Here is a 27,609-nt window from a genome sequence, read left to right on the forward strand (position 1 = left end):
ACACTTATTTATGTTTTGGTTATTATTTTCTTTACTACCCCATTATTTAGTTGCCTAAATATAAAGCTGTTTCCTCTTCATTCATATTGTATACTAAATTAAGATTACGTGGGCATTATCTTGAATTTCCAGATTATTTTCTGTAACTTTTAAAGTTTTTGCCTATTTTCAATGAATAAACATGATCCTAAATAATCTTGAGTGTAGAAGTTAGTCTAATATGTTTTTGTGAAGGTTCCATCAGTTGTGTTGGCCATAATTGAATTTGATTCAACAAATACTTACTTACTTTGCTCCCAGTCATTAGGGGCAAATACCTCAGTACCATATCAGATATCAAAAATGGTCATTTAGAATTCAACAGAAAATACTGAGTTAGAATAGAGATTTTACTGCCACCATTATAATTTTGTCATCCTATGGTACACATGTGTGGCTTCCTAAAGAGGAGCTTTATAAACTTAGGTGAAAATTTTGTCACTGGCTACAGATTTCATTATTGTTGTATCTTGTTCTAGATCTTGAGCACATGAACACTTGAGTACACATTATCCCTATCATGACTCTTCTTTAATTACTTCCTTCTCTGACATTTCTTGATAGAATTTTACACTATCTCTTATGTAAAATAAATTAGAATTTAAGTAAAACTTGTTATTTCAAAGCTTTTTTTTCATATCTAATAATCTTCTTGTTTCAGTGTGTGGTGACATCCATGGCCAGTTTTTTGATCTGATGAAACTTTTTGAAGTGGGAGGATCACCTGCTAATACACGATACCTTTTTCTTGGTGATTATGTGGACAGAGGTTATTTTAGTATAGAGGTAATAATCATATACTGTCATTTGATTTGCTTTTAAGTGTTATCATAGATGATTTCCATTTATTTCTAATAAAATAAGTTCCTTAAATTACCTGTATTGGGTTCTTTTTAATACCTCTGCATATTCTGAAGTTTTTAGGTAAAACTCCTATTTATTCCTCTTCTTTCTTGCAAATTATTATCTTAATTTTCTTTGTATTACGTTTTATAATTATAATTGCCATTTTTCCCAGTGGAAATTATAAGCAAACTGAGGGGTCTTTACTGCCCTGTTATCTAGTGGCCCTAGGAGCTAGTGCTGTTTATCTCTCTTGCCCCTAAAGGCATTCACCCATGTGAAAAAAAGATTAATTGGATTTTTTCTGATTAAATGAAATATATTATAAAGCTTTTATTGCTTAAATCCTAGAGCTTCTGTCTGTCCTATAACTATTAAGACCAAGTATATCATATAGAATCTTTATGTATTCTGACAGTATTCATTTGTTTTATAAAAACTTAAGAGGCATTAAAATGACCTGTTTATTATCACTTAACAGTAGATGGTTCTTTTTGCTCCTTTTGCTTTTCTCATTATGTAAATTAAAATAAGCTAAGTAGAGAACAATTTGTATTTTCTAATATATGTGTATCTTTCTCTCTTTTTTAAAAATGGAAATGGGATCATACTATAATGTTCTGTGACTTACTTTTTCATAAATCCCTGTGCTGTGATGTCATTCCAGGTCAATAGTTATAAATTTCTAGCATCATTTTTAATAGCTGCATTATAGTCCATCAACTAAACAAATCAGTTAATTTATTTTATCAGGTCCTTATAGTTAGACATTTAAGGTGGTCTCAGTTTTTTGCCATTACAAATGATGCTTTTAGTGAGCCATGTTATTTATACAGCTTTGTCTACTTGCCCAGTTATTTCTGTAGGACAAATTCTTAGAGGTAAAATTGCTGGGTAAAAGCTTTACAGATATGTATTAGCATTTAACTTGTTTCAAGCATGTTTGAAGCACTTAACCCACACTAGTTAATCTTCACAACAATATTATGAGGTAAGTACTGTTATTTTATTCGCCTTATGAAGGTGCTGAGCTTGGAGAGGTTAAATAATTTGCTCAAGGTTACGCTGTTAGTAAGTGGTTGAGCTAAGCAGTCTGACTCTAATCCTAGGCTATTAACCACCTCCCTCACTAGATATTGAATCCTTATCTGGTGAATCTCCTTCTCCAGTGTTTTCAGCCTCTTTTTTGTGGTATGCTAGGATCCTTAGTGGGGAAGGAAGCCTAGGGCTCTGTCCACCTGAATTCCCTTGGGAATTTTATTATCTCAGTTCTTCCTTTCTTTCAGAGTTTCATCATCAGGCCCTCAATATTCCCTTCAGGCTTCAAGAAAACCAGAAAATGGCCCTTCTTAAACAAAAAGATCAGGGGCCTTGACAGAAATAATAAAATAAACAATTTTAGGAAGCTTAGTTGGTAACTGAGTATGTTTTTGTTTTAGAGGTTTTGTAGCTGATTTTTAAAATATATTTTATTGTTATATAAGGAAAATAACAAAGAAAATAAGCAAAGTGTTTAATAAGTATTTCCCTTTAATTTTTTTTATGTGAATAAAATGAAAATGTGAATTGTTACACATTTCAATATACCTTAACTTGTTAAAAATAAAGTTTGTTTTTTCTTTTTGTATATAATTATGTAAACCAAGCTTATTTCTATGTGAAATAAGCTTTTAACCAAATAAGTAAAATGTGTATCTGTCTTATGTTATCTATTTAGAGAAAAATAGCTGCTGTACTGTTTTAATATTCTTTTTTATTTAAAAAATTATACTTTTTTTTGAATCAGTTTAGATAATAAGCACCTACATTATGTAAGTCAACATTCATAATCAACCAAATAAACATAAAACATGGCTATTCCCTTCATTAGACAGCATGTCATAATGCTTAAGATGAGAGGATCAGAATCCTATCTCCATTACTCATAGGTTTTGTGATTTCAGACAAGTTACTTAAGCTCTTTGCTTCAGTTTCCTCATTTGTAAAATAGAGATAATATTACGTACTTCTTAGGGTTGTTTGAGGAATAAATGAGAGGGATTAAGTATATAGTGCTTGGCACATTGTAAGCACTCAATAAATGTTAGCTGCTATTATTTTTGACATTATTGTTGTTTTATTTATTGGTATACCTCAGGAGGAGACCAATCTGCTAGTGTTTTTTACAGCAAAAAGTCTGTAAATCTAAAGTAATTAAATAGATTATTTATTCAACAAATATTTATTGCTCTTCTGCTATTTACTAGGTAATTTCTAGGAGTGGAGAATCAAAAGTTGAATAAGATGACAAAGTTCCTAATTTCATGGAGCTTATATTTATTTTAGTAAAGGACAAAGAGAAAAAGATAAAGAGTAATAGAAATTGTAAGAGTAATAGGGTTAGAGAAAAAGAAGCAAGGATCAAACAACTAGGGTAAACAAAAATATAAGATTAATTCACTGGTGACATTTTCTTTTGTAGTGTGTCTTATATTTATGGGTCCTGAAGATTCTATACCCAAGCACATTATTTCTTCTGAGAGGCAACCATGAATGCAGACACCTTACTGAATATTTTACCTTTAAGCAGGAATGTGAGTACTACCATGAGAAATATTTTCACTTCCTCTGTATTCTTTTGGAGTGATGTGGGTAGTAAGAGTTTGAAGACTTTACAGTGCAACATTTAGGAAGAGATTTTGTGTCCAAACATGTAAAGCTTTGAGGAAGATTGTCTAGAGTTTAGTGTTTTTTTAGTGTTCTAGTGTTTAATTTTATTCAGATGTTTTTATATAAATAATTTCCTGCTAGGTTTGATTTTTACAGATGTACTTAGGAACAGTTTTGAATATAGTTTTTGTGTTAGAATTATTTTTTTAATAGGTAGAATAAAAACCAAAAGAAAAAATGTTGCATTGGAGATTTCTGTCCCCCGATATTGAGACATTCCCATGAAAATTCTTAATGAATTATTTACCCTGTCATTGTTATAGGTTGTTATAAACACACTATTAATGAATTGAAGGTCTTAACCAACAATGTTTACCTCATTTCTCTCTTAAGTTATTATTGCAGTGGTAATCTAATAGCTGTAAGCAATCATATGGTATAGAGCAGTGTTTGGCCTTTTTTCATACCTCATAGCTGTGTACTTGTTAATATTCATGTCTTCGAATTAAGATTTAAAATTAGAAATAATTTCAGAATTATTGAGACTCAAAATATGATCCAATAAAGATCAGAGACTTCCAAAAACAGAAGGAAAGTTTAGTGATGGGTACTGGCAGAGGTGGAAAGCTCATATAACTTCAAGGATCAGGTAGGTATCCTAAATGAATAGAAGATGAAACCTGGAAAGTGCATACTTGACCTAAAAGCAGTCATATTAAAATTTTTATTAAACCACGGTGTTGGAAAACAGGTCTGTCAGCAGACTACCAGTTTATAACCTTTAGTTGCTGGATATAGACTTCATCATATTTGAATGTTACAATATTAAAAAGGGAAATAGGAACTAAATTCTTTTTTCCCCTTAGGTAAGTAACAAACCATCCACCAAAATCCCACCAAAATCAAAATATAGAGGAATTTAAAGGTATAAAGGAGCAAAAGAATGTATATGATATCTACTTAAAAATAGATGACAGTTTGGTTTGGTAGTCTGTCTTGTGTTATATTGGCTTCTTGCTTCACTGCCCTTATTAGACACTCATTGTAGACTAGAGGAAACCCTCTGTTCCTCCAACATATGAATAAAATATTTTCTTTTCTTTTTTTTAATTGGACTAGACGAAACCCTCTGTTCCTCCAACATATGAATAAAATATTTTCTTTTCTTTTTTTTAATTGGATGGACCTTGAGTTTTGTTGTGATGATGTAGTGATCTTGCGTGTAACAACAAAGTAGTCACTGACTCTTAGAATAAAGTATTGACACCATTATACCTTTAAGTATGGTTCTAATTTTGCCTTACTTGGCCTATAAGAGCTAATTTTAGAGATTTGACTTATTTATTTTTAGTAATATTTTATGACTATCTGCTGCATACCCAAAACAAATTTAGAGCAAATATTTTGTCTTCATGAGACCAATAATATTGGTTATCTTTATTGATTCTTATGGGGCAAGATGCTTGCCTTTAAAAAAAAATTTATATGCACTAAAATTTACTCTTTGTGGTGATTAGTCCTGAGTTTTGACAAATGCACCACAGTCATGATACAGAAAAGTTTTATCATTCCATTAATTCATCTGTGTTGCTTTTTATACTCAGCCATTTACCCACTCTCAAGCCCTGGCCACCACTTGACTGTTTCCCATGTCTATAGTTTTCTTACCTTGGTTTTTATTAGTCAATTATATATTTATATTTTTAAAATAATCAACAAGTTATATAATTTTCACTTATTTAATTTTTTTATTTTTCTAGGTAAAATTAAATATTCAGAAAGAGTCTATGAAGCTTGTATGGAAGCTTTTGATAGCCTGCCTCTTGCTGCACTTTTAAATCAACAATTTCTTTGTGTTCATGGTGGACTTTCGCCAGAAATACACACACTGGATGATATTAGGAGAGTAAGTGTATATTTTCGTTCTGAGGGTGATTCCTATTTATAGTACTTTGTTGGATAGAGAGTAGAAGCTTCAAACTTCTCTTCACTGCCAAGATTAGGTAATGGTAAAAATTAATATGCTGATATTTTAAGGAAATATCTTCTAACCATTCATAATAATGTAGTATGGACAGTATTCAAAGTTGGTACCACTTTCCTATGTCCATTCTGTTCTCACTTTTTGACAAATTATTTCTGTTTTTTGTTTCTTTTCTTTCTTTCACAGTTAGATAGATTCAAAGAGCCACCTGCATTTGGACCAATGTGTGACTTGTTATGGTCCGATCCTTCTGAAGATTTTGGAAATGAAAAATCACAGGAACATTTTAGTCATAATACAGTTCGAGGATGTTCTTATTTTTATAAGTAAGGAAAAATATCACAGTTTAATAACATTTTAGTTGTTAAAATAGCATATGCTTCATATAGAAAACCATTATTTTGTTTAATTTACTCTTTTCCCCCCACAGCTATCCAGCAGTGTGTGAATTTTTGCAAAACAATAATTTGTTATCGATTATTAGAGCTCATGAAGCTCAAGATGCAGGGTAAGAATTCTGTTTCCCTGACCCAAATTAACACCTATGTACAAATCAAACTTAGTAACCATGATTGATGCTTTACGATGCATATTAAGCTATTTGTTTTGCAGCTATAGAATGTACAGAAAAAGTCAAACTACAGGGTTCCCTTCATTAATAACAATTTTTTCGGCACCTAATTACTTAGATGTCTACAATAATAAAGGTAAGATGTTGTTGATAAAAAATTGTTAAGCAACTTAGTATCTTAAATGACTCATTTTTTAAAAAATATAATAGAAAAGGGGTATTGTTTAAAACTGTAACTATCCAAATCTCATTATAAAAAAATATAAGATATAAGGGAGGGGAGAGAACAAGAAATAAAAATCCAAAATGTGAAACTTAAGTCATATGTAACCATTCCACAACTTGTCATTCACAAAAACTGCCTTGTAAAAGAATGCTCTGAGTTAAGTATGTCAAAAAATAAACATTATTTTCTCAAACTCCCCTTTCTTAAATCTTTCCCCTTATAATCAAAGGAATGTTTTCTTGTTTGCATAAGGCTACTGCTACTGCTTTGACCATTTCGTGTATTTGCACTGTCTAGCTGTTTAGTTTATTATGTTTTTTGTTTTAAGTTCACTGATCTAGGTTCTTTCCCTTTCTTATTCCCTACTTTTATCTCCAAAGTCTTATCATTGCCCCATGAAGATGTGTAGTTGAGCCTTTGATTAATCAATCTGACCTCCATTCAGGAATTCATTTTTCCCTTTCCTTTCTTTTTACTGTTTTTCTCGTATGTCTTTTTAATTTACTTTCTGTTCTGGTGGTTTCCATTCTCCCTCCTTCTGTCCATATTTGGTCTGTAGTAACTGGGTTTCCTTTAACTTTGAACGTAGTTTATTTAGAGGTAATACCAAAGGATCTTGCCAAGGACATTGAAGATGAGCTTGGGTATGTTTATGCAGTTCACATGTTCACAGGAGGAAATTAAGAAACCAGCTCCTATTCTATCTTGACATGTCTGAAATTCAGTTGACTATGCCATAGTTTCCAGGAGGAAAGAACAGAAAGTTAAAGATTCTTCTAAGAACATTTAGGGATATAATGAGGTCATTGTTAAATATGGGTCATAGTGTGAGTTCAAAAGAGGAGCAGAATATGAGTTTTCGGAAGATTGGAGGTGATAGAAGATTAAAGCATTTGTCTGAGATCAAACAGGAGCAAGCTGTATAGTAACTTTGATACAGAATGTACTAAGAACTCAATACTATGTAAATTACCAAAACAGCCATACCATTGACATTAACCAGCTTGCTAATCTTTAGAAGCTAGTATCAGTGCAGCCTCCAAGGATTATGCCAGTGCTGAAATATTCCTTTAAATTATATTTTGATTTATAAATTTTGGAACTTCTGTAAAGATACCTAATGAAGTGTGGCTTCATTTTTGAAGAGAAACATATCTAAGTTTGGACTCCATTCTCAGAATTGACTTGCTTCATTTAACTTTCTTACTGTAACCTCTCCTTGTCAGTGTTAAAGGAGCTGGTGTTCCTTGCTCAGTTTATTACTGCCTTACTGGTTGTCCTTTGTCAGTTTGACTAAGTAGGTTAAGGGATCACTTTTCTTAGTACTCAGAAAAGAAACTCAAACCATTGAATCTGTTTTGTCAGAATCAAATGTCTCTTGGTAGTTCTGAGTTTGTACATAGTGTTAGTGATTTGAGTGCTTACGTGATATGGGGTATATTTGTAATGTTTCATTCCATCCAGAAGGCAATTTTCTAGATTCTCTTTCTGTCTCTCTTTTTTAAAGCTGAAAGCTTGATATCAGCCCTTAATTTCTGAGGCTAATACTTCTATTTCATGGGAATTTTATAAGGGAAACAAACATTACTGGTGAATCCCAAATCTTGGAATGTAGCATCTGCATTTCAGTGCTTTTCATTAAAATGAAAAAAAAAGTAACCACATAATTATTATAATATTTACAAAGCATTTTATACTTTAATGTACTTTCATGTGAAATACATTCTCTGACCTTAAACTTCTGAGGTAGGCAAGGTGGACATATAAGTTCTATTTTATAAATGAGAAACTAATTAATTAAATAATTTACTGTTACACAGCTAGCATATGCTGTAGCTTAGATTAGAATCTAGTCCATCTAACCCAGTGTTCTATAAAATAATATAACCAGTTACAGAAATCTATGTCAGGTTTATTTACGATGTTATTTATATCAACTTACGAAACAGTGGAAAGATACCTGAAATTGAGATGAGTACGTTACCTTTGGGTCATTTCGTTATAATATTTTCTCTTTTGATATTTTAATGGAATTTTTCTCTAAATGAAGTAAAATGTTTCTTTTTAGTAGTTTCACTTGATTTCTCATAATACCTGAAATAAATACATTCATACATTCATAAGTAAAATATTCCACATTGATTTTTTTTCTTGCCTTTTTTTCTCTTTATTTCCATTTAGCTGTCCTTTTTAGGTTGCCTGCAACTAAAAAGACCCTCTTAAATTCCTCCAATTTGTATGAACTTTTAAACCTAGAAAATTGCTCATTACCATTCTCTGTTTCCTCTAAAAATTGAGTTTTCACAATTTTGGATTTAGTAAAATTGCATGTTTGTCATTGGATTATAAAGTAAAACAAGTATTCTGGAAAGAATCTGGAAATTTCATTAGTAATAACAAGTGAAGATCTGACAATGCTCTATATAGAAGTATGTTTTAAAAAGAATTACTGCTAAAAATTAGTTCCTACTTCCCTTTACTAGCCCTTATTCCAGTCACTCCTTGATTCCCCACCCCTTTAAAAAGATATTTCTCTGCTTTTATGTGTTTTATAGACTTTTGGAGCTAAAGACAAATTGTTACACTGACATTCAAACTTACCTTGCAGCTGCTGTATTAAAGTATGAAAATAATGTGATGAATATTCGACAGTTTAACTGTTCTCCACATCCTTACTGGTTGCCCAATTTTATGGATGTCTTCACATGGTCTTTACCATTTGTTGGAGAAAAAGGTATAATTTTTATTAAGAAAAATAAATAATTGTTTTATTGCTGTTACATTTACTCCAGTTTACTACTTCAGGCACGTACAACTTGCTAAAGGAAGCTGAAGTCTACTTTCACCGTGGGTACAGCTTTACTTGTGTCAGTGGGTGTGTGTATGGGAGCCTCAAAGATATTTTAGTTAGCTGTTTACAGCCCCCATGTGAGGGTGTCTGGGGTACTGGGAGAAGACCTATAAATAGCCTAATGTTGTCTTCAGCTGTTGGGTTTTCTTTCTTTTTTTCTTTAGCTTAAATCATTTATGAAGGAGTAGATGGATAGCTTTGCTTTGGAATGGACACTTTTCCATATTCTAACATCAGTTTTGGGGATGTCATGGCAATTCATAGGAGAATTTAATAATCCTTATTTTGGGCATTGTTAGTCATTTTGTAACAGTTCTGTAGTCTCTGAAAAATGATAAAGAGAAATTCAGGTTCTGGCCTAATACTTCTCCTATATGAAAAATATTTAAACAACTTTAGTGGTAATGCTTTTCTGATAATTTAGAGAGATTTCTATTAGTATATACTTAATAAGCTTTTTAAGAAAACAAATGCTATTTAAGAAATTTTGTTTCTGTATTTTATTTTAGTTTTATAGAGCACTTAAGATTTCCTTACTTTATCATATTCTTTGCTTTCCATTTTAGTGTTAATTTTCCCACAAGGCAATGCCTCAGTTTCCATATGTGGAATACAAGAGTATGAAAGTACAGACATGATTGTAAAACATTTTGTTCTGTATCCCTCTCTATTTTTTTTCACCCCTTATATGTTACAAAATGTTCCTTTCTGTTTGAGATATGTTACTTCTGCCAAGGCAATTTTTGTTCCTAAAATTCAGAGTTAATACTAAAACTGTGTATTGCCTCTGGTCTTCATTAGGTCAGCATTAAGTTAGTATGGAGATAGAATTACCCACTTTAGCATTTGAGAAGGGGGCCAGTAAAGGGCTTAGGTGCATGGGATATATTACGCTTATAACCTTCTATCTTTGGTATATGAGAAATAGTTCAATCATAGCATCATCAGGCTAAAGGGAATTTAAGAATTCGTCCTGCCTCCAGGCTGGACTACAACTCACTATTTTAATATAATATGAGGGGCAGGGCAGGGGGAGGGCAGAGGAAGGAAAATAAAATAGGAGGAAAATGGACATTTCTAATTTGATTTTCTGATGCCTCAACCAAAAGGAAGTATTTCATTATACCTAATGTAATTGTTTATGCTATGAGTATTTAAACAAGGAAATACGTACAAGATAATAAGTTTTCTCAACTAATGCAACTAATGCACCTGTCAGAAACCAGCACATCATAGAATTTTAGATCTCATAGTGAACTTAAAATCGTGTAGTCTAATTCCTTTTGAGAGATGACAAAATGTAATCTAGTTTCTGTGGATCTCTCATAAGTGAAGAACTGTGGGTTTCTATCACGGATCTTACATTTGAAGTCTGCTACTAAGTTAAGCTTTTGTTCTTTTTTGCCACTGTAAGTCATTTTAGCTATTGTGAGGAAGTATTTAAACCTTTTGACCATTTTTGTTGTTTTTCTGTGGATCTTCTGTAAATTATTCACATCTTTCTAAAAATAAGCTCAGATTTAACAGTATACACAAGTAGACATAAGTAGAATCCTAACAGTATACAGTATACACAGTCTACAGTATACACAAGTAGAATCCTAACCAATGTTGAGCACAGTAAGAAAATTTTCTCAAACTGTTTGCATATTTTTCCATTTTAATACAGGTTAGCTTTTTAGATAGCCTAATTACTTCTTCATGTTAATGAAAATTTTCTTTTGGTGTGAAAATCAGCAAATGATACTTCATTTGATTCCATATCAAAAAAGTTAGTTTGACTCTGGTCTAGTCCCTGGGAAGAAACTAACCTAAGCCAAAAGCTTCCTTACAGGTTGGCTTAACCCTAAAGTTAGATGAAAGTAGTGTTTTTTAGCCTTTTGGGGGCTTTTTATTTCATAAAAAGAAAACTCGTAGAATTTGCAGCATATACAAAAGTAGAATGAATAATACAGTGAATTCTTATGTATCAGTTACTCAGCTTTGATAGTTATCAAATCATGGCCAATACTGTGTCATTTATATCCCTAGACACTGTTCCCTGCCCTACATCTAAATTATTTTGAATCAAATCTCAGCTGTTTTTTTTTTGTATCTATAAATATTTAAGGATCAATCTCAAAGATTGACTCTTTTTTAAAAAAAAAAAACTAAAGTACACAAAAACATTTATTAATTTCTTAAACAAAACCCTTTTGAGAATTAGATAAAAGTTATGGACTTTTGCCCCAGAAAATTTCATGTGTGAGATATATGTAAAGTCTGTACATACACATAACATTTTGAGGTTGCTCAGAGATCTGAAGTGGATTGGTAACCCACCTCAGGTTTATTGGCCCCAATTTAAGAACCTCTGTTCCAGGCAGTCCAAAATGGTGTGACCTTCCATAGAAGGTCATACACGTAAGATTTATTCATCTACTAGATTTTTTTGAAAGTCTGTTTTATTCAAGGTTAAGGATAGAAAAATATAAGTAAGATATGGGTCTCTGCAGATTAGTGGGGACTTAACATACATAAATAATGATAAAATGTTATGCGGTAAGTACGCCAAGACAAGCATAGTTTTATAGAAATTAATAGAAGAGAGGGAATTTATCTGTCAGAGGGATATAAGTAATGGTAGAGTTGTTATGGGCAAGAGAATTCTAGATGATAAAGCTTCCCAAGCCAGAGTCTGAAAGCAAGAAACTGACAAATGTTGAGGGGTTCAGTTTGAAGGGCAGTAGTAGAAAAAGAATGAAAAGTTAAGTCAGGGTTAGATCACGAGGTTCTTGATGACATACAGAGATAATCTGGAACTTTGATAAATAGTGGGAAACAACTGCAACAGAGTATGACCACAATAGTCATTTAGAAAAATTACTCTGGTGAAATGAACTAGAAGGAAGACTAGAGGTTAGGAGACCTGTTATAAAGCTATATCAAGAATCTAGTGGAGGAGGGGAAGATACAGCTCAAATGGTAGAGCACGTGTTTAGCATGCGTGAGGTCCTGGGTTCAATCCCCAGTACCTCCATTAAAAAAAAAAACTAATAATAAATTAATAAGTAGACCCAATGATCTCTCCTCCCATAAATAAATGAATAAATAAATAATTAAAAAAAACGAATCTAGTGGAAAGGTAATGAAATCCTAGTAGCATTAGAAATGGAGAGCAGGAGAGAACCACGAGAACTGTAAAAGTAGAATTGGTGAGACTTAACAAGATTGCATTGCTTAAGAGGAGGGAATGGTTAAATATAATGTGGAGAGTTTGAGTCTGGTAATGATTGTCTTTAACACTCTGATGAAAACCCCTGTTGTTCTAGCAACCCCTCACTCCAGTTATAGCTGCTCTTCATCTTCATTGGGATTTGTAGGCCCTTAACCATGTCATTTTCTTATTAGATTTCTCCTTGCCTCTCTTCTTAACACACCCCAAACTCTCTGTTTTTCTTTGTTTGTCCTATAAATCTTAGCCAGTAAAGTCTAACCATTCATTTTCTCCATTTTTACTGTCAAGATGTAGATCACTGCTATAGATATTTATACAGCCTTATGATTTGGTACCACCCTTTGACTTCTAGCATTGGCTCTCAATAGTACCCAAACATCTTTTATGTCATTAGTCTGCTTCTTCACTATTTCCCTTAAGATACGTTCTAAAATTTCATCTTTTTTTCTTAAACATTTTCTTTTTTCAGCCACTTCCCTTACTCTCAGAGAAAGCACATTCCACCAATGGGAGCTTTCTCTACTTACTGTTCCCCTCCCTGCTTTATAAACTGCATTCATCTTGAATTTTTATCCTGTTGAAGAAGTGACCCTTCCATCCAGGCTAGCCTTTCTAACTTGTCCTTAGATTCCATTCTTCTTCTGCTTTTTCAGGAAACTTATTTCATTTGTTAAGTCCTTGGTATCTTCAAACTGTCTCTACTAAACTCTTTTATAAATTGTTCAAAACTATCTGATCTTTAAATAAAAAATAAATAACATTTCCCCTGTCTGATACCTTTTCACTGGCTACTTCTATGCCGTGACTCTCTTGACTTCCTTCACAGCTAAGCTTCTAGATGAAAAGTACTATACACTTTAAAGCTACTGTTTAGTATCCATAAATGGCTTAGATAAACCTTAACCTGCCACATAGGTCTTTGGACCCTCCCTACTTTCTTCAGCCTCATTTCTTGTCTTTCTGTTTCACATTCTCTATGTTTCAGCTATGAAACAGCACAGCCAATTTCTTGAATGTGCTGCTGCTCTTTAAGTTTCATACTTTTTCTCTATTTTTTTCATAACAGCTTTATTGAGATACAATTCAAATACCATACAATTAGATTGTATGATTCAGTGGTGTTTAGTATATTCAAGGTTGTGCATCGGTCACTGCAATCAGTTTTGAAACATTTTTATCATCCTCCCAAAGAAACCTTGTCTTCATTAGTAGTCACTCCCTAGATCCCTTCACATATTCTTTCCAATCTTTCGCAACCACTAATCTACTTACTGTTTCCATAGATTTTCCTGTTCTGGATATTTCATATAAATGGAATTAAGCGATATGTAGTCTTTTGTGACTGGCTTCTTTCCATAATGTTTTCAAGGTTTATTCATGTTGTAACATGAATCAGTACTTCATTCTTTTTTATGACTAAATAATATTCTATTGTATGGATATACCATGTTTTGTTCATTCATCAGCTGATGGACATTTGTTTTTTTCTACTTTTTGACTACTGTAACTAACGCTGCAATGAACATTCCTGTACAATATATTTTCATTTTTCTTAGGTATATAACTGGGAGTAGAATTGCTGGGTCATACTGATAATTTTGTGTTTAACCTTTTGAAGACCTGCCAAACTGTTTTCCAAAGCAGCTATGTCATTTTACAGTCCCACCAGAAGTGTATAATGTTTCCAGTTTTTCCATATCCTTGCCAACACTTGTTATTATGTATCTTTTAAATTATATATCATTTTTTTTATTGTAGCTGTCATACTGGATATAAAGTTGTAAATCATTTCCCTAATGAATAATGCTATTGAGTATATTTTCATGTGCTTGTGGGCCATTGGCATATCTTCTTTGAAGAAATGTTTATTTAAGTCCTTTATTCATTTTTGAATGAGTTGTCTTTTTATTACTTAGTTGTAAGAGCTCTTTATATAGTGTAGGTGTAAGACCCATATCAGATATATGATTTGCAAGTATTTTCTCCTATTCTAAGGATTCTTTTCACTTTCTTGGTGGTGTTCTTTGAAGCATGAGAGTTTTTCATTTTGATGAAGTCTTATTTATTTTTTCTTTTGTTGCTTATGCTTTTGTGTCATGTTTAAGAAACCATTGCCAAGCTCATGAAGATTTACCCTTTTTTTCCTAAAAATTTTATAGCTTTAGTTCCTACATTTAGATCTTTGATCCTTTTTGACTTAATTTTTGTGAGTATGTATGGTGTGAAATGGTGAGTCCATGGTGTGAAATGATGGGTCTGACTTCATTCTTTTGTTTGTGGCTACTAGTTGTCCCAGCACCATTTGTTAAAAAGACTGTTCTTTCCTCACTGAGTTGTTTTGACACCCTTATTGAAATCAGTTGACATTAAATGTGAGGTTTTGTTTTTGGACTCTCAATTCTATTCCACTGATCTGTATGACTACTTTTTCTAACTTCTATCTGCCCTCTCCACCTGGCAAACTTCTACTTTATGATTCTTCTACCAAAAGCCTTCCTTTCTTCAGCAGGTCTTTTGCATATCTCTGCATACTTAGAGCATAGTGCTCATCACTTTTTTGTGAGATATATATATATCTATATCTATATCTATCTCCTTCAGTAGTTAGTAAGCTTTTGGAGGGTAGAAATTGGACCTTTTATACCTGAATCCTAGAGCTTTAGCACAGTGCCTGACGTGGTGTGCTATTAATATATTTATAGGAGAAATAATAGGGGCAGTATTGAACTTTGTTTTGGATGAGTTTATTTTTAGATGCCATCAGACATCTGGGGGCTAATATTCAACAGGCATTTTTATTAATTGAAGTTTGTTTATATCTTCCTTTTGTTATTTACTCATTTGTCAGATGCTTATTGAATACCTGTCCTGTGCTTGACATCGTACTGTAGGCTCTGGTGATACAGTGGTAAACACAACAACACTCTGTTCTTATGAAGCTTTCATTCGAGTAGAGGAAACAGACAGTATACAAATAGTCTAGGGGAGAGTATAGCTCAAGTGGTAGAGTGAGCCCTCAGCACACATGAGGTCCAAGGTTCAATCCCCAGGACTTTCTCTAAAATGAACAAACAAACCAACCTGATTACCCCCTCACCTCCAAAAAAGTAAAACAACAACAAAGCCAGTCTAAGACAGTTGACAATAAAACCAACCAGGAAGTCCAGAGTTTGAAGGAGAGGTCAAGACTGGCAGTAATGGATGGAATTACCAAGAGGTTAAACATATGAAAAGAACAAGACTGCAGATAGAACCTAGAGAATATCCAGATTTTGAGGTGAAATAGTCTACAAGGTAGAAAACCCAGACGGGTAGAATCCTAGAATCCAGGGGAAAAGAGAAGGCAAAAATATGTAGAATGGTGAAGGAGGATTAAGCCTAAGAAAGAACCATGGGCTCCAATTGTTAGATAGTCATTAGTAATCTTAAGAATTAAGTGCCAGGGGAGTTACTGGAGCTAGTTTTTAAAATGACTGAATCCTAGGACTTTTTGAAACAGTAGAACTGTGCCATGGTTTTTCCTTACTCCTTTTCCTATATCCATAAGTGAAGAATTTAAATGTGTATATCTAGGTGTGATTTATCTCTGTTCTTATCCCTATGGAGCATTTTTTTTTTCTGAGAGGCCTGGAAACTTACTCCATAAAGAATCTGTCGCAGACTTCTTAGCCATTGAATTTCTTTCATTTTGAAAACCTTTATAACTTTTAATTTCATCATTTTTGCTATCAGAATATGTTAGTGTTCTTGGGTGAAAATCATTTGGCCATTTATACGAAGAGTTGTCCTGTATACATATAGACAGTTGACTATGGTCAGCTAATGTGTAACTGTGTTTCTTTTTTAATAGTGACAGAGATGTTGGTAAATGTTCTGAGTATTTGCTCTGATGATGAACTGATGACTGAAGGTGAAGACCAGTTTGATGGTATGATTATTCATTTTACTGTTTTTTTGTTGTGAAATGATATCTTTTAACTGTCCAGCTTCAATATACTCTAAAATATAGTCATTCCTCTAAAATGGCTATGCTATTTGATAAGTGACAAGTCACTTTTTCAGGTTTTATTTTAAGATTTTAAAGTAATTTTAGTGATTTTTTTTTTTCTGTTGGTATGGGGAAGAAAATAAATTTTGAGAAAGGAGAAATTTGGAAGAAAGAACAGAAGGAAAGGAAATTGAAGTACTAAAAGAATGTGGTTCTTCATGAATATGGACACTATTTAGAGAAGAGAGGATAAAAATGCTTTTTATTTCATAGGTACAGTATTCTTAGTGCATTAGAAACATACCTGCATCCAGTATTGTGGTCACTTCTTCCTTCCAAAAACTAAAGTAGGCTGTTCCCAACTTATGAGTGGTTGTGTACTAAGAGACCACTTGTTAGTTTAGTTTGAGAAAGCATTTTTTTCACAGAAACAGAGTTATACATGGTTGTTAGTTCTAATGTAAGCCAACCAGCCTATGTACCTAATGTGCATTTATAGTATAAATTAATACCATAGGAACAAAATTCCTTTTATTTTTATGTTTTGAAGTTTTTATTTAAAACTTTTAAATTTAAATATTTATTTATATTTAATTAATTGAATAAATAAAAACGTAGACAATTTGTAAGCTAAAAACTATTTCCTTCCATATTCCCGTCACATCTTTGTTGCAGCATACTTTTCATAGTTGTAACCAGTATATAAATGTTTCCATGTATTAAACATGGTCTAATAGTGCTGAAATTTGATAGCTACATATTTCTAAGTATATTAATACACCAAAATCTTCGTAGTTAATCTTATATTGTGTAGCATTTGGGTTGCTTTAAATTACTCTTATTATGAATAGTATACAATAAATATATTTGTACAACAGTTTTTTTATTCCTTTTTGGAATAAATTTCTTGAAGAGAGTTACAGAGTTAAAGAATATCAAGAGTTTTAGTTTCATTATTTTAGCTCAGAACTGCCAGACAACTTTGAGAAGAACTGGACCAATATGAAGTGTTTCCAGTAGTGATTCCATAGACCTATTTCTCCACAGGCCCACCTAATTGGATTTTGGTCATTTTGACTTACTTTGCTTGATGGCTATATAGTAGTACATTACAGTTGGTTTAATTTACATTTCTTTGAATTTTAATGATGTTAAGGAAGAAAATAACTGCTTTCGCAACTTTGTAAACTGTCCCTCTCAAGTGACCATTTACCAAGTAAAATCTGAGTAAAAACTATTTAGAAATTTCTCTACTTACAAATAGATTTGATTCTTAATCATTTGTAAGTCCGTTTGTTGAAAGTACAAAGTGACTGTATATTAGTGTCTGCTATTGTCATCTGTTGGTGGCAGGCAGAGATGTGCTTTTATTCTGGCTTATAGTTTTGTTAACTGAAATAAATTACATATATCAGTTCTTTTTTGATTTGGATAATAAGCTTTAATGAGTAATATTTATTTTTCCCTATTTTAATTCTCCTTTTGATGTTTGTGTAGAAGTTTTTAGTTGTTACATATTTTATCATATCTGTCTTTTCCATAAAAGTTTTAAGTATTATAATTAAATATTTCTTTTACCTATTCTGATACTACTGTTGTAAGACTAGGTCGAGGTTCAGATTCTAGTTCCTCATAGTGGCTATGTGATCTCAGGCAAGTTACTTAACCTTTCTGAGCCTCAGTTTTCTTGTCTTCAAAATAAAGGTAATAGTACCTACATCATAATGTTACAGATATTGATATAATGATTGAAATAATTTTTGTACATATCCCACCAATTTTTTTTAGTTTTCTATTAATTTATCTAGTTGGAGTTTTAATTGATATTACATTAAATCTATATCTGAATCTAGGAAGTGTAAAAAAAATTTAAGGTTCTAAAGTCAAAATCTCTTGCTCTATATAATTCATTCATTTACTGTAAATATTCCCTTTAGTATATTTAATATAAAATTATTCCATTTAAAATTACATAGTTTTTTTTGAAAAAAATTTATTACCAAGTTTAATTAGTACTTCAGTGTTTTAAATTCTTATTGGTATTGCAACTGGTAGCTCTAAACGTATTTTCTAACTGTATAAAGGAATTATATATTTGTGTATTTATCTTATTCAGCAACTTGGGTCAGCAGAATTATTTCCAATGGTAATTTTATTTTGTTTTCCTTAACTTTAAAAAATATTCCATTTGCATGAGGCTGATATTGTTATTTACTTCTACATTTTTATTTCTTTTTCTTTAAAAATTTGTATCAATATTGCTAATAGTGTGTTAAATAGGAGTAGTGGTATGTGATGCTTTAGTCCTTTCTCTATAGTGAAAAGGAAAAAAGTTTCCTTTTTAAGTCTAATATAGTACTTGGTTTAGATACTGATGATTTATTTGAAGATAGACACTAAATATATCTGGGGACTCAACCAGGAATAAATATGAAGTTTTATTATATTCATTCTAATTAGCTTTCATATATTTTATCAACATTTTTCCTATCAATGATAGATAATGCTGTTTATCCACTTGTTTTCTCATTTTTACACTCCAGGGATGAGTCAAATTTGATCATTAAAGAGGAAGTGTAGTTTAGTGAAAAAGATCAATGGTTCAGGTGTCTTGGTGCTACCATTATATCTAGCTGTGTAATCTTGAGGAAGTCACCTAACTTCTCAGAATCTTCTCATCTATAGATTGAGGGAATAGAATGAAAATTCTTCCCCACTCTTAAGTAATTAAAAAAATTGGTAAGTATCATTATGACAGTGTTTCTGTGGGAAAATACACTGAGTTCCAGCTTTGAATACTTGAAATAGATCTTCCTTCACTGCCAACATGGCAGGTGCAGTTACTCCTTATTTCTTCACCCTTCCACTATCAAGTATTAACAGTAGGTACTCCAAGAAAATTTTAAGAATATGGGTCTGGGAGTTTGCATCGAGGAATGAGAGTGGTTTTAGGGAGAAAGAAAATTGAGGAATGGAGGAAAGGGGAGGAGTTTAGGAGAGATACTAGGATGAGATAGAGAAAAGCTACTGGAACTAGGTTTGTTTCCCTTTCTTACTCATATTCCCTTATTTCTTCCCCTTAACTCTGTCTTTTCTTCTTTTCCTTTCACCACGATAACATGCCTTCTGTCTTCTCCTTCCCCTTTTCCTGCTCAGCAGTAGAACCATCCTATGGACTGGGCCTGGGGAGAAATCTGGCTTAGATGGAAAACTTGTTGGGGTGGGCATTGCTGTGGAGGAAGAATAAGGGCTTAGCTTTTCAATGGGGAAGGGAGAGAGTAGGATTGGAGATTTCCCAGTGGCAGGAAGGAAGGAGTAGTTTTTGCGTATTCAAGGCAGAAATTGGTTAAAGAAATAACTTTTTTTTTAAGTGATGGAGTTTGATATTCTGTATTGTGTAATGTACATGTGGGTTTATTTTTAAAGGCAAAAATTTACATAAACATATTGCATGTATAAATGCACATAGCCTTCCTTTTAGAGGTATTATGTAATCATTAAAGAAAGTTTTTGAACACTAATTCCTGTGATATTTAGAATGCATACTATATCTTTCAGTTATTTATCTTTTGTGTTGAGTTGGGTAAAGGAAATACATAATCCATATTGTTATAGTTTTACTAAACTAAAACTTTGCCGTTTCCTATAGTAGAATCATGTATCTCAGCATTAGAATGGAAAGCTCAAATGAAACATCTCTGCTCCCTACTCTTAGAACTATTACTTGCTTTAAAACAATCTGTTGCTATTTCTGCAAAAAGATGTTCCTCAAATTCCCAGATTGGATTGGGAACAGACAGCACATACTGATGATCCTGAGTATGTGCAAAAGTTCTGCAACTCAGATTCAAGAAATTGTGTGTTCTTGTTATTATGGAGTGTGGGAGACTTAGCCTTTCCTTAATTGGGAGTGGGTAAGGTTTTCCACTGAGGTAGTTTATAAAGTTACCTACATTTCTCTGTGTATACTACAGATTTTGCAGATGTTGGTGTCCTTGAAGAACCACATGAGTTTGTATCTCATTTGTGTCATTACCTTTCACTTAACATACTTCCATGAGTGACACATTTCCTTAGGGGTATTAATATAAATGTGCGATTGTTGTTAGCACAGTCTTTTTATCAGTCTTATGTGTTTTCACGTGTTTTTTTTCTGTCCCTAATTTGTCTACTTTCATCAAATATTATAGTCATTCTATCCATAATTTCTTCTGAACACATATCTTTTAAGAAATCTTTCCTTTAGAGCTCTACCCAGTGGCATCCCTCTTTTATTTGCCAGATCCTACAGTACTACATTTTTCAAATTTCAAATATGAGGGCCTTCATTTTTCTCCCTTTCTTTCTACATTCATTCTTCAGTACCACTGCCAAGTTAAATCTCTATCTTTTTATTTGTCTCAACCACCTTTTCTCCATCATTCACTTCCTTTTTTCTGGACTCTCCATCTGAAGAACGGCTCATATATGGCAATAAAAAAGGTACAGACCAGACAGAGTAACATTGTTTTGAAATATGACTTCATAAATTGTCCTCATGTCCATGTAAGTTAGCATATTCATTGAGTATATTTATGCAGAGTCCTCTTGGGCCTTGTGCAAATTTAGTTTAAGTTTTATCTAAGTTAGAATTTGATGTTTTTAGAAGTCATATTCCAAGATATCTGTCTTTCTGTGCATGGAAATATTTTTCCCTCTTTTTCATTCCTCTTGTTTTAAAATTTCATTCTTTTGCTTATTTGTAATGTTTTGTACTTTTCCCTGCATGACTAGGGGTGTTTGATTGTCTGTCTTATTCCCCAAAGTAATTTTACTGTGGACATTTACTTTAATATTATGCATGATGTGTTTGTAAACTGATTTAAAAATCCTGATTTATAAAGTGTTTTTATATTCCAGTGAATTTTTAATTTGAAATCAGTATAGTTTACATATCATTCGGTTTTATAGATACATATAAATTAAGGCTGAAAATATGAATGTATCTCATTACAGCCCTCCTCCCCATCCCCGTACTCCTCTTCCCCAGCTTTGCTATTTTTAAAATTCTGTCAATTTTAAAACAAAATATCTATATTAATTTATTTGAAGAGAATCAGACTTACCTTATGTCCTTGAACAAGACACTTAATAAACTTAGTTTGTTTGTCTATAAAATGAGGCAGTTGAACTTTGCAATATCTCTACTGTCTCTTCAAATTCTAATGTTCAATGATTCTGAGACTCTTAAGTAATGTTTTTGGCATCTTGAAAATACCTGTGTAGTGCCATGGTGCCTACACAGTTCTGGACTTATAAAAGCTGTAGCTTCAGTGCTCATCGTATTACCCTTAGAGGGATAACCCTTAATATTACCCTTAGAGGTGTATCGTAAACATGGTTGTGGAGCCTGTTTTCTTTAAAGTGTGTCTTTTGTTTCGTCTTAGAAATTGGATTTCTTTTTCCTTGCAGTAAGATCCAGTCATCATCTTAGGTTTTAGTTATATGTATTTGTGGGCTGCTTGAATTTTAAATTGTGAGATGCTCTAGCCGAGAAGACTTTTGGTTGTTCAGACCTCTGTATACCTCAGGCCCTTTTTGGTGTAGTGTCTTTAGCCTCTCCTTAACCTTCTCCTCAACCGCAGTGCTTCTATATGTGTGTTTTTCATCATGTTGAAGCACAGTTCTAAGGAACCACACTCTTGGGTCCAGAATGATTCTAGTTGCTATATATGAGGTAACAGGACAGAGATTGTTGTTCTTTCTGGAGGCCAAGGGAAGGAAGATACAACCTATGAGTCTTTCTTCAGCCAAAGATTCTGTTATTTTGGTACATTCTCTTTTGTATCACAAAAGCAGCACAGCTAACCCTTTGGAGATGAAGCATTAGTGATCCTTTAGTTTTTGGGAGAGTTTTTCACATTGCTCACTCTCCTTGTGTCATACTCACCTAGGAATGTAAGAACTTGTATATATTTGCATGACCATAGAGGACACCTAGTCCATGAGGTTGAGATGTGCGTTGTTAAAATGCTGATATGGTCCTTAGTTCTGAGTCACCTGTCCAGTAATTGCTTCATATCATTGTTTTCAGACCAACTTAGAGCAAGGAAACTTACTTTGTTGTAGTCTGATGGGATATTTCCAGCCTGCATGTCAAAGGCTTTTTGATAATCAAACAGAAGGCTGTAGGCTATTACCAGTTCTTGTCTGTTAGTCTGCATGCCATAGGCTCTCATGAGAATTAAACAGACTATAGAATTATTACCATTTTTTCTTGTCCTCTGGTTTGTGATACAGGTTGGGCTCTAGTTTCTTTCCCATTGCTGCTTTACTGATTAGTCAGTAGTCTGAGAGTCATACAAGTTTGTGGATTACTTTTCATTTGTATCTGATTCAGATCCCAGTACTAGACCAGTGCTGAGCTAAACATTGAAGGAGTGAGAAGCTTTTTGGCATGAGTTCATCTAGCTGGTGGCAGGGGGCTTGGTGTTGGTTCACATGAGTGTGGAACAGGCTAATAGAATGGTACAGATGTGGATGCCCTAAACTTGAGTCTTTCTTTCTATTTATTCCATTGAAAGTAGGTTCAGCTGCAGCCCGGAAAGAAATCATAAGAAACAAAATTCGAGCAATTGGCAAGATGGCAAGAGTCTTCTCTGTTCTCAGGTAATTATATATTTTCCCAATTATTTGTTTTACAGAAATTAGTTTTATTGTGCTCTTTTACAAGCAATGTCCTGTTTAATATCTGAAAGCAATACAGTAGCATTCTTCCTATAAAGTTAGTTGCATATTTACATGTTTAGGAAGGGAACACAAGTCCCTTTGAAACTAGTGTTTTTGACCCTTGTGATTATTTACTCACCTTTGGTATCTATTGTCCTTCTGTGATGAAAGTGTTAGATCTACACCTTGAAAATTAGAGCAGGATAAGAGGGAGGGGGCACTTTTTAGAGTGTTCCTGATGAACTTGCTCATCCATATGGGAAGTCCCTTTTGCTGGAGCCACCAATTGTCTTCTTGGGGTTAATTCAGGAAGACCAAGTTTATGGAGGCACAGGAATGGGTGTTTTGCAAAAATTTGTTTGCAATAATTTGTTTGCAAAACTGATTATATTAGACATTTGAACTTCAAAGCACATGAAATACTATATTTTCACAATTTTATGATACCCATTGCTGATGACTCACCCTGTATTTAATAAAGACTTTCAAGAGAAACAATATACGTTTCAGTTGTAAGGCATACCCTCATATATGACACATTTAGAATGTAGAAAAATGTATATCTTGGAATTGAATAAAATAGGATAATAGCAATGAATGTCCTAAGTTATATATATGGCCTACACCTGGGCCACATCTCTTCTTTTACACTAGGAACTTGTTGGAAGTCTCTGATGTTTATTATCTTCTCTCTGCTACAGGGAGGAGAGTGAAAGTGTGCTGACACTCAAGGGCCTGACTCCCACAGGGATGTTGCCTAGTGGAGTGTTGGCTGGAGGACGGCAGACCCTACAAAGTGGTAATGATGTTATGCAACTTGCTGTGCCTCAGATGGACTGGGGCACACCTCACTCTTTTGCTAACAGTACACATAATGCATGCAGGGAATTCTTTCTGCTTTTTAGTTCCTGTCTTGGCAGCTGACACAGGCAGAATACTATATATGATAGGTAGTCTCTGATTAATAACCTGACCGGAGCGAAAATTGATAGAATGGGTGTTCCTTTCAATTGAAAATAATGATCAGTCTCTCAGATTTTCGTGAAATGATCTGGGAGTAACTCATATCATAATGTCTGAAATATTTATTTACTCGTTTGTCTAATGCACCCTTTTCTTTTTAAAGCCTCAATTTCAGAATGTGAATCAAGGATATCCACATTACTAAAATGGAAATGTAATTCCACGTTTCTTATTTTTAGTTTTTTTAATTTATGTAATTGTATTAGACTATGCTTATATTTTCAGATACTTAATTTTAGAATTAACAATCTGCTTGGGCCCCAGAACATTACTTATGCACTTCACTTGCCAAAAGATTTGTGCAAGGTTTTGTACCCTGGGAAATGATGCCAAAGTTTGTTTTCTGTGGTGTTTGTCAAATGTTCTATGTATAATTGACTGTCTGTAACATGCTGTTTCCTTCCTCTGCAGATGTAGCTGCTTTCCTAAATCTGTCTGTCTTTCTTTAGGTTAGCTGTATGTCTGTAAAAGTATGTTAAATTAAATTACTTTACCAGACACTTGTCTGTCTTTTGATGTAGAAGCAACGTTGTAGCACCTTGTTTTGAGGTTTGCTGCATTTGTTGCTGTGCTTTGTGCATTCTGAACATGAATGTAATATTAGATATTAAGTCATTGTTATAAGGGGTTGAATTTAAATCCTGTAAGTCAAAATTGAAAGGGTGTTATTAAGTGTGCCTTTATTTTGCATGAAAATAAAAAGAATTATACATAAAGAATTCCTGTAATCTGGCTCATTGAATATCTTATATTTAAAAAAAAATAAGTTTTTTTGGCGTAAATATCTGTGTAAATACTGGGTTAACTTTTTGAAAGCCCGTTACAGATTAAATAAAAGAGAGTGATGTAGTGATGTGGATGTTGTAGACTATACACAGTAACCCACAACTTTCCCTTGTGGTTGGAAACCAGAAAATGTGATATGAAAAGCCTTAATTTATGTTTTATTGTAGCCACTTTTTATAGCCCTCCAAGGGTCATTGCTGTATTAAAAACAGGCAGCAACAGATCTGGTATTTTCCTTAGTCATGATTAGCAGTGTCGTTTTTGGTGTTACAATTAGTGAATTTTTTAAAAGCAAAAAAATAGGAAATTTTAATTTTTAATTTTGAATAAATTTAAATTAGATTGACTTTTCACAATTTCATTTCACTCAGTTTTGTAATAAATGCTTATATAAATAAATAGAATTTTTCCTGTAGACAAATTATTTCTACTTGTAGCCTATACATGTTCTATTTATATGTTATTGTGTTGTCTGCTACCATCACTGGTATATGTGAGATATACAGCTATGTTTTAAAGTTATAGTTTCAAATTTTCACTTAGAATAAGGGTTCTTTTTTTGATTAAAAAAACCTACTTTGATTCTCTTTAAATTTCTTGCCCTCCATTTTTCTTATTATATTGTAAACTTAAGATAAATGAGGGGATTTTTTAAAAAAGGATTTCATTAAAACAAGAAAATCTTAAATATTTAATAAAACTAGCAAAAATGTTAATAGAAAAGGATGAATTTTAATAGCTTGAAAACTGTTACACCCTTCCTCCTCTTAGTTTAGAAAAGGAAAAGAGAACCAAAAGAGTCTCATACTGAAATAAATCTACACTACAGTCATCTCTCGATTATCCTTGGATATATTATTAGTTTTATGTTGTATCCACAGCAAACCTTTTCTTTCAGATTTCACAATTAGCGCCTGCTAATTACATGCTTTGTTGATAGCTCAGCACTTCTATTTATTCTTAATTTGCATGCAGCCTGAAGTTCAGTCTTCCAACTTTGAAATCACCCCTAACTGCAGGGAAAGTTTGAAAGACAGCTTTACCTAAGGGAGTGTCTATTCCTGGATTAGAGTGTGTTACTGGATGGTGCTGAGCTTAAGAGGTCCAATTTGGGAAACTAGATAGCTCCCTAGCTCTGCCAGCCGTGGATCTTGATAGTGTGGTTTGAGCATTTGGTTGAAGTGATTTCTCTAACATAAAATAAACCCATTTCGAAACAAATAACAAACCTCATACAAAAGCTGCACCTGTGTGATTTTTAAAAATTTATGTAACATTTTAAATTTTAGTAGACATGACTCCTTATGTGAATAACTGAGAGTTAAGTATTGCAAAAAAGAAAGGTTTTAAATTCTAAGACCACCATCCTATTATTGGAAAATAGGAATCATCTTCTCAATAACTTTACAGTTAATTTATGATATTTCTCAAGTGTTTTTATAAACTGTACAACTCTATTGGAGTGGGATTTGATACTCATATTTTATGCACAGTTTCTTCATGGAAATTTAATTGGGAGCTAGCCCTATAATGCTACCTTCATGCAGACCTATATGGGAAATATGTGGCCATCTCTGTTATAGTAATGTCAATTCCTCTTGATCATTTATCCTGTGTAGTATTGAGGAACATAGTTTGAGAAAGCATTATATTCAAACTTATTAAGGCCATATCAAGATGCCCAATACAACTGAAAAAAAAATTGAAGAAAAATAGTGGTTTTTAGCTTAATGTTTAAGCTTCAAATGATCATCTTTGAATTCTGAGCTTGACCTGGTATGCAGTTTTGAGTGTGATACTTATTTTGTATTCTGAAAAGAATTCAGGAGCATTTAGAGACCTCAGGAAAGAGCAGAGAATATAAATTGACCTAGAAAATGGTTTTATGTATAAAATTAAAAGCCCACAGAATGATTTCAAAAGTATATTGTCGCATTTCATAATTTGAAAAAATTTATTAATAGACTTAAATTATTGTTACACTCAAATAGATACTAATTCTTACAGTGATAACAGTTTTTATTTTTAATTTATTACTAAATATAATATAAAATATGAAATATTTCATGTAAAATCACTTCTGTTACCACAAGCTCTTTAAAACATAGGTTTGGATAGGTGTTTTATTTTTTCCTCATTTAATTTCTAAATTATAAAAGAAAATAGTCCACATTTTGAAAGTAGGAGTCCCAAGGCTGATTCAATAGAGATGGATCATTTGTCTCAGTTTTCTGTCTGGGCACATTCCAAGAGTATTTTCCAAATGTACAGGGCTAAATTTTTTAAATGGTAATTTGTACAGTGAATATACAATAAGTATGTCTGCTTTAATTTGTAATATAATTTGAAAGTTAAGAAAAATTAATTCTCCCTTTATTCAGTGTTCATCCTCCTTGTTTGGGGTCCCCAATTCACTTTACTATCTGGCTGAGATCAACAAACTTATCTAATTTAGTCTACTTTAATTCCATATGTTCATCAGTGTCCTTTCACATTAATAACTGCTTTGGATAAAATTTATCATTTCTAAATCATGTGTACTGCTAAAAGGTCAGTTTAGGAATAATTGTCCTAGCTGACCTTACTGTAGAAAAAGCAAAATAGAAAGGATGGGGCGTTGTTGTTATAAATATTCTGAGTGTGTGCACTTTGGGTAAGGTGAAGAATTGAGAATTGACAATATTGTCCTCTGTAGTCTTTGGCCCTGGTCCTCAATGTGAGTGC

General features: G+C 32.8%; 1 protein-coding gene across 5 annotated transcripts in view; it reads left to right on the plus strand.

Annotated features, from left to right (window-relative positions):
- PPP3CB (protein phosphatase 3 catalytic subunit beta) overlaps positions 1-27,609 on the plus strand; it is a 43,614-nt gene that overhangs the window by 11,815 nt on the left and 4,190 nt on the right. For 3 of the 5 annotated variants that reach the window (XM_006218988.2, XM_015251801.2, XM_072971328.1), the window contains 10 exons: positions 701-825; positions 3,344-3,455; positions 5,292-5,437; positions 5,702-5,841; positions 5,946-6,023; positions 6,128-6,222; positions 8,921-9,046; positions 16,231-16,308; positions 22,932-23,016; positions 23,778-23,875. In XM_006218988.2, the coding sequence (XP_006219050.2) occupies positions 701-825; positions 3,344-3,455; positions 5,292-5,437; positions 5,702-5,841; positions 5,946-6,023; positions 6,128-6,222; positions 8,921-9,046; positions 16,231-16,308; positions 22,932-23,016; positions 23,778-23,875 (1,083 nt within the window). The remainder of the gene's footprint in view (positions 1-700; positions 826-3,343; positions 3,456-5,291; positions 5,438-5,701; positions 5,842-5,945; positions 6,024-6,127; positions 6,223-8,920; positions 9,047-16,230; positions 16,309-22,931; positions 23,017-23,777; positions 23,876-27,609) is intronic. The other 2 variants (XM_006218989.3, XM_072971329.1) reach the window with 1 other exon arrangement.

Source organism: Vicugna pacos, chromosome 11, assembly GCF_048564905.1.
Source record: "Vicugna pacos chromosome 11, VicPac4, whole genome shotgun sequence".
NCBI lineage: Eukaryota > Metazoa > Chordata > Mammalia > Artiodactyla > Camelidae > Vicugna > Vicugna pacos.